Source organism: Puccinia triticina, chromosome 11A, assembly GCF_026914185.1.
Source record: "Puccinia triticina chromosome 11A, complete sequence".
Lineage (NCBI taxonomy): Eukaryota > Fungi > Basidiomycota > Pucciniomycetes > Pucciniales > Pucciniaceae > Puccinia > Puccinia triticina.
This window is the reverse complement of record NC_070568.1, coordinates 4028800-4037333: the sequence shown is the minus strand read 5'-3', so window position 1 is coordinate 4037333 and position 8534 is coordinate 4028800. Positions and strand designations below refer to the sequence as shown.

The 8534-nt window shown below is 46.7% G+C and overlaps 1 protein-coding gene across 1 annotated transcript; it reads right to left on the bottom strand.

Moving 5' to 3' along the window:
• Window positions 1-2792: 2792 nt before the first annotated feature.
• Window positions 2793-3381, bottom strand: PtA15_11A387 (uncharacterized protein; the record flags this gene model as incomplete). Its single annotated transcript, XM_053161289.1, has 2 exons — window positions 2793-2807; window positions 2959-3381. 2 exons carry the CDS (start codon window positions 3379-3381, stop codon window positions 2793-2795), a joined length of 438 nt encoding a protein of 145 aa, XP_053025251.1.
• Between the last annotated feature and the right edge of the window lie 5153 nt (window positions 3382-8534).

Genomic DNA, 8534 nt, shown 5'->3' with positions numbered 1-8534 from the left:
GCTTCTTAACCTGTAAACGTTTCCGTATCCAGATCTTAACTTTGAAACTTTCTAAATACCATACTCTCACCCGTAAGACCATACTTTCCCCGGGAAACGTTAACACTTGGACTCAAGGAACTTTTCTTGCAGCCGTGGTGTACCCCCCCCCCCCCCCCTCTTGGGAGAGAGAGAGAGTTCCCAGCCAGATGACTATCCAACTGACTCAAAATCGCGCTCGCTGATTGTCTTCCTTATGATTACAACTGGCTAAGAACCTTGTCCTACCCCCAGACCAACATATTCTTGATCTGCTTCAGTCTCACCTCCCCCCCATCATTTGGGAACGTCCGACCAAAACTTAAAGTCACTCACCTAACACCCTTCTTTTCTTCCTCCCTTTCCCCCTCTCTCTCCCACCACCACCGTCACCACAAAAAAAGCCATTGACTGATTGATCATCATCATCCAAAAACCATAAGCGGTACCCTGAGATCTGACACTGTGCTCCCAACATCTCGCTCATCTTGGTTGGCACAAAACTTGACTTGAGAGAAGACCCTCTGACGATTGAGAAGTTACGCAAACGTCGCAATTGATTGATTGCCATCTAGAGATGCTTGGCTGCGTCAGTCCAGTAGAGGTTTGAGCGTAAGTAATTTATTCCACATTCCTTGTGTCCACAAGCTCTGACTCAACATATATTCACCACAGACAAATCAACCTCTACATGAGGTTGGATGCCCAATACTTTGATGGATTTACAATGGTACAGGACATCGAGCGCGGAGGCTTCCGACTCCCGACCCCCGCCGAGGTTGCCGCTGAGGTGGAGGAGTTGAACCGGACGCCCGCGGCAGATCAGCATGCACACTGAACTGTCACCTGAGTTATTGTCCGGCCTGCCTGCCCCCGCTCTGTTATTGTTGTCCTGCCTGCGTCTGCCCCTGTTATTGTTGTCCTGCCCACCTCCCAGATATACCGTCCTGCCTGCCTGCCTGCCTGCCCTGTTATACATAGTTGTCTTGCCTGCCCCCGCCCTTTTATAGTTATCCTGCCTGCCTGCCCTCTTAGCAATGTCCTGCCCGCCTTCCTGATATATCGTCCTCTGCCCTGTTATAGTCGTCCTGCCCTGCCGTGTTTTTTGAGGCCCCCAAACATATTTTGGGGACACTCTGTTGTATATAGCCTGGTCAAAGCAATAAAATTATCCGTCTGTCACCGATTGTTCAGCAGAAATCCGGACTATCAAGCTGTATAGCATGCTCCGGTATCCGTTGGACATTAGCCCAACTGTCTCATAATCCTTGGACACGGGATCCGTGGATTAGATTTGCCAACCGGTTCAGCAGGCAGGTGACACCTCTTGCGGCCAGTGGGTTGACGCCAACCACTCGGCGGCCTGACAACTGCCTGCCCATCCCATGGGCCGGGGTGACGCCGAGGACGGGGCAGCCCGACCGCAGGATGCTGCCTTGCGATGTCTCATGGATTGGTAGGAAGTATCTCACGAGGGTCGGGACGACGACGGGCTGCCCCTGCTGCAAACTTAACACAAGTCCCTCCTTGTGCTCGCGGGGCGCAAGCACCCTCCCGCTTGCGGGAGGGACTTGTGCCTAATGTCCCAAATTTGGCTTGAGGCTGCCCAGCCATTTGTCCAAAATTCCCTTCCAACCCACCTATCACCGTATACCCTTCTGATTTTTTCACAGCCTTGAGTACCATTAGAATCAGCTTTCATTTCTACATAACAGCATGTATTCAGCACAATACCTACCCCCATCCCCTCAAAGAGAAATTGATGTAAAAAACCCCACTTTAGAGCCTATCCGGCCTGGTGTAGACCGGATAGCGCGTCCGGCCTAAACACATGAAAATAAGGTTGGACATCTCTACCGCAAGCTGCCTGCATGGGATGGCACTCTTTGAGAGACCAGTCATTTTTAAGTTAATACCAAACGAACCCATGAGAGCATGTCCAACGGCGACCTTCGGATGATCCAATGGCTTGTTCACATTGCTCAAGAAGAGCCCTTGCAAGAATGGCCGCTGAGCGGTCAGTGATGAATGGATTTACTTGAAAAAAGTTGTACAAGATAGCTAAGATCAAGGCCTACAAACTGGCACATGAGGCATGGAAATTGAAGCCGAAAGAGGGGAGTAAAAAGAGATGTAATTTCAAAAAACACGATTTTCTCTGTAAAACCCCGTCAGCCTCAGGCCAAGCATGGGACTTTAGTCATAAGCCTCTCCTTCGGAGACGCTTCGCGCCTCCTCGGAGAGGCTTAGTTAAGCTCGCCCCTGCTGGCGGTCGGACATGCGACAGCCTTTGTCGTCTGGCCGACAGGGTGGCTGCAAACCTCGGCAGCTCGACGGCGGCAACCAACAAAGTTTGGCGGGGTCGGGGAGGGTCAGACTGCCCGCAAAAACAATTGGTAACCCGACGTCGGTGGACTGCCGTGGTGTGTATTGGCGGGTCTCACATCTGCTGCTGTTCCCCATGATTGCCCTTCAACCGCGATCTAACCATTGACTCATCAGGAAGATAACAACGATCTGGCTGATAGAAGAAGGTATGTATAACAAATAAGCTAGAATATAATTTGCTGTTTTATATTTATTTTCAACGGGGAGCAACAGCGGTTTCTTGGCTAAGGGACAGAAAATAGAAATAGAAAACACAAAATAGCCTGCTTTGTACATCGGCAGGAAGTCCTCCAATGGGAAACCCAGGTTGATCTACAGGACATCATAAATATGCATATTGTTTGTGGTTGGACAGCTAAGCAGAATGAGCTGGGCAGCAACCAATTCTATATCAATCTGAGCTTTGTGCAAATAGTCCCAGACACATTCAGTCAGTTTGATACCCTAAAGAGTAGGCCACGTAGATTACACTTACATAGTCAAAGCCTTTTACCTACTTCTAATCACATATTCAGGAGTTTTAACCCAGCAGATAAACAGTATGAAGCATACGAAGGCAAACATCTTCCGTTGAAAAGCTTCAAAATCAAAATCGCCGGTGAGTTCGGTCTTGAACTCATAGGTGACTTCTCCGCGACATAGCGGGCAGTGAAGCCTCTTGCGCAGCCACGGAGAGATGCATTCCTTGTGGTAATGGTGGCCGCACGCAAGAGCAATCGGGCTTTCTGCGTTGTCACAGTAAGGCATTGTGCATCCATTCCCCTCATTTTCTGTCGTGCGCTTCGGGGAGTTCCAGGTATCGCAAACCACCATCATCAGCCCACCAACTGGCCCGGTTCCCAGATAAGCAGAAAATCCACATACACCAGCCGTTATGTCGCTCTCCAATTGGGCCGAGGGTTGTGGATTGATGTAGTGTCCAGCATTTCGATCCCTTGCAGCCTGTTTGACGGCAGACAGCTGGCCCGGATCCATTGCTGCTTCTGCTCTGAAGCCAAGTCCAACAAGCTGAGTAAAGGGTCAAACAGGCGGTGGTAAGAGCTTTAGATCAAGGGGCCTATTGTGGAACACCCAAAGAGCACTTAACTGATAGGATTATCAACCAAGGAAACAGTCCCATTGGTAAAAACATAATCAATTATTCTTGCAGAGAGTAGGAATGGTTCAACTGGGGAAAGGGGGCAGTGGACAGTGGCTGATATAAGCCCCTTTTGGTAAAGTTGAATGTCTCACTGAGATTCAGTTTTGGCAGCTGTAGCCTCCTGTTGAAAATTTGAGTAGGGTCTGGATGGAGGGCTCACACAAATAAGGGCCTGGAGCAGTTTCATCCCACTGTTTTCCAACTTGAATAATAAGATCAGTATTGGGTCAGCTAGCATCAGTGTAGCAGTAGCACAGAAAAAAAAACAAATCAGAAACTTGCTGGTAGCATGTTGGGTGTGGAAAGATTCCAAAGGAGTTGTTCCCTTTGTTAGACTCTATCTCAACGCAATTACAAGCAGCAATCTAGAGAAATTAATTTTATGAAATAACTAAGAGCAGGAGATTGTGTTAGTATCTGATCTCTTTTATCCATAACTCTTGATCTACAGATTGGAGACACATTGGTCCTAGGAAAAATAGAGCTTATGGCTCTTTTTATCTAGCTGAGCTTGCTTTGGCAAAACCATGGAGCATTCTCTCCACGTCATCTGAATTGCTGCAATTTGATACCTTTGAGACTTCTTTCAGACTGGCTCTTTGTCAGCCTTAGAGTCAACGCAGCTGACCTAAAGTCTGCCTTTTTCTACGTTTTACATATGAATTACTTCATATCTTTTTCATCTTATGAGATAACCTTGTTTTGACTCCATATTCTGTTTCCTCATGCAATTTTAACCCTAGTTACAACTTACAAATTCTTTGTAACTACACTCCTTCCCTGAGTTATTGAGTTGTGGCGCGCATGCGCAGTTGTGACGTGTCAGCGCTACCAGGCGCGCCAAACCACATGTACATATGTAAATTACATAAGCAAACTGTGAAAATTTTTGTAGTCTGGATCCCCCTTGCCTGAGGCGGATACACAGACTTCAGCACACCAGAACCACACCCCAGATAACCCCAGGATCACCACCAAAGAGATTATTACACTCCCAGTATACCTACTGTCACAGGCGCCTAGGATATTGACAGTAAGTAACCTCTTTCACTGAACCTTGTTTATCTCAGAGGTACAAATCTGTGTCTTGCTTGATCTGCTCTTTTCTGTTGGCCTTTGCCTCATTCTTGATCACAGGGCTGTCCCTCCTTAACTGCATTCTTTTTCTGTGGTTTTTGTAAGAAACAAACCACATAGGTTTCCCTTTAAAGAACCTTGACTATCCAGAAGGAAGCTAAAAAATTTTGGCTGGATTAAAATTATCTAATCCAGGATCCCTCCACGTTTCTTTGGTGAGAGGAGGCTGTAGCACTCTCTAGCACAGCTTGGCAGCACTCGTCTGAAGAGTTAGCATTGCCAGTGGACGTGCATTCCCACCAGAATAACCTTGAATATCTGCTTATCTTGATCCTGCTCAGTTTCTCTCTCTGTTTCTCTCTCTCTTTTATATTTGTATTTTCTTTATCCAAAGAAATCCAAATATTCCCCCTTTCTTTCTTGTGTCCTGCTGTCACTATAGAGACTCAGGCTCACACTCTTGACAAGGGTACTCCCCAATTTTCTCCCCAAATCTGGCAGCTACCTGCTATTCCAGACAGCCCAGCATCTGAAAAATCATCCCGCAGAAACCTTTTACTAGGTGAAAGGCGGCTGAATTAGCGCTGTGCAACTGCAGCAAGAGATCTCCAGATCAACAAAGTACAAGTACGGATGAATCCTCCAAGACAGAGGTCCCTCAGTTCTGATTTTACCATGCCCAACCACATTTTAGCTCTCAATTATAACCCACACTGCTATTGGGGCTTTTTATCAAACTCTTTTCCTTTTATCTTTTACTCCAGTTTTGACCTCCTCAACTCATCCTTCCTGGTGGATAAGTTGTAATATAATCTGGTTGATAGAAGTCAACCAGCCCCTCCAGATGGTGGTGCAGCTTTCTCCTCTGGCTGAGGGAGTTTATTATTCAAATTGAACTAGTATAGTTGAAACCCCTTTTTTTCAGTCTGAACCTTAAGGAACTTACAGGTTTGAATCATGGTGTTGTCACTTCAGAGACACACCCTGAAAAACTCTATGAAATGAAAAGGCTTGGTTGGTCTCTTCCTCTTTGACTTGATGAATTGGATAAGGCATTAGCTATTATCTGATCAACTGTTAGCTAGTCAAATGATGCTGCTTACCTTTGGCACTTGCAATTATTCTCTTGAGCAGTGAAATTTGGCTGGGACTTTCCTGGAGCCTAATCTTGCTGCTCATGGATTTCTAAACTGCATGCACCAAAAAGATGTAATAAATTTTAAGACTTTGCAGAACTGCATTAGACTGCGGAAATGGTTTATTTGCTTACCTATTTTCACAACAAAATTAGAGCCTGGCATCTTTTTTAATTTATGAGATCAATGCCATTTACCTAGGCATGCATTCTCACAGCTTTCAGTTTCTTTCTGCCACTGCTGGAAATCTGGGTGGCACAACAAGGTTTACTGCGTTAAACCACTTTACAGAGGGGGTTTCTCACCCAAAATTGGTGTACCAAAAAGTAGTGACATCAACACTGAAGCTGATAAAACTCACATTTTGGATCATTTGAAGTTGTACCATGGCATGTGGCTAAAACTGGATTTATTATATTGTCAAATCAGGATCCCAGATTGGCTTGGTGGCAAACATCACTGTCAGAGTCCTATTCTATCTTGGATTTGCCTTTATGATGTCACTCAAGGATTGCAACCCCCTGAAATTGAACTCTTGTGATTTCAATGGGAAAGCCGTGATTGATCAGCTCTGCCCTGCTCAAAGGCATGAAGAGTCACCAATGATGGATACCCAAACTCTTTAAGCAGCCTCAGGTATACTTGTTGTAGAGATCAATTATAGCCAAACGGAGGTAAGTTTCCAAGTCATCTCCTACAGAGATTTCCCAGCTTTCAAAAAACAAAATCCAGCATTTCACCTCCTGAAGGCTACCATAATGAGTCTGAAACTCCAGCGCCTTGACCCCCCTCCTCTCCCCTTTTGTCTCTCACCTTTGCTTTGTTCTCTGCGCCATATGAAGCCCTACAATCTCTCTTCTTTGTTTCCATTGTTCAAACTCAAACTGTATCACTTCTCTCTCTCCTCTTTCCTATTGAGTGGGCGGGAGCCTGGTTGGGGATCTAACACCAAGCCAGGTATTGCATGCAAGTCCCTCCCTAACGGGAGGTTTCACTTTGTGCAAGGCGCTTTGCGCCAGGCAAGGGACTTGTGCTAAGTTTGTAAAAAGCTTGCTCCACCAGCTACTCCAGGGAAGGGATCAAAACCTTAAAACTATGGGAGCTGAGAGCCTGACATGCGTCAAAATGGTGTGGTCATCTTGGGCCCTCACATTGAGGAATTTTTGGAATGAATATAAAAGACCCAGGGGGAAATTGCAAGCACATGAGGTTGGAAGTCCTCATGTCATGTGGTCTGGACTTTTCTGCACAGGTTCTGGCTTTCACAGGTTATATTGGTGAGGGTTATCACTATCCGACTCAAGAGAAAGCTTTCACTGCAAAAAAAACTGTGTCAACTGTGAGCAGTTGACATGCGGCAACTCTGAGGAAGCTTGTGGTGTTACACCAGCCTTACTTAAGGTTTGACTTAACCCAAGCTTCAATGCACAGTCACTGTGCACCTTGCACAGTGACTGTGCCAACAAAGGCACTTCTGCATTCATGTGGAGTTACAATGGCAGCTTGGCTTGCATATCCTGCATGTCAACTGCAAGCAGTTGACCAAGTTATTTTTGCAGTGTTTATGGATAAGAATTAAAATGGAAGAAATTGGTTATGAAACAAGGAAACCAGTTGCTAACAGCACAAAAGTCGGGAAAGAAGTGGCGGGGGTTTGAGTGTTACAACTGCCTCCAGGAAGTGCACATCCATCTCAAAGAAATTAGTTTCCGGCCAGAGTTGTTTGAGAGCTCGAAGGATTGGTGATCTTACGCTAACATCCGGCACACAGAGCAATATCCCGTTGTTTTGATCTGACCAATGCTTGCTTAGAGATTCGATAGGCCAGATATAACGACCTTGCCGATGCAAAAGGTCAAACTCAGTAGCGGCCCTTCCCCTGATTTGGCTAATAGCCCAATCGAAGCTTGTGTTTTCCTGTTCCTCCAGCGTCTGCAGGGTGGATATTAACTTTGCGACCGTTATATGTTTTCGCATGAAGCCTTTTGTCTCCTGATCCGAGCCAATCTGCGGATCCGCGCCAATCTGCAGATCCGAGCCGATCTGCGGATCCGAGCCAATCTGCGGATCCGAGCCAATTTGCGGATCCGAGCCAATCTGCGGATCCGAGTCAATCTGCGGATATTGGATGTAAACCCACTCCCCGACGGGATGGAGGATGATGGATTGCAGGGCGCTGAGTTGGCGAGTAAAGACGCGATTGATCAGATTTTCTATTTCAGTTCGAGTCCTGCGCGGTGTCGGTGAGCCGTTGTGTTTCCACCAGTGTGACGTGGAAAGCGTCTCGTTTTCCTGAGTTTCATCCACAACCAGCGAATGCAACTCGGCAAGTTCCAGTTCTGTGGCAGCTTGTTCCCCGTCTGGCATCTCCCGTCGCAAGGCGGTGGTCATAGCTTGCAGGTCCCAAGTCTTCTTCCTTACGATAGCATCCTTGGTCCCTGGTTTTTTCAGCGAATAATGGACGTAGAGATATGGACCGGTATGATAGACCATCATGTATGGATATCGATCGACCAGACCGGTCTTCTCGATCGGAATGACTTCAAATTTTTCCGCCGGAACAATCTTACCGACCCCCCAGACATGGGTGACGGTACAAAGCAGCGCAACAATCAAAAATCGGGAGAGCATGCTGTGTCGCGCCGTCCGTTTGGAATTTCTGGCGGGAATAGAGGCGTTAACTATTGTACCAGATTGAGCTACTCACGTAGATTTTGAGAGGGATCTGTCATTGAGCTTACAAGTCACTGGCCAAGTGGAAAACGGGGGTCTCG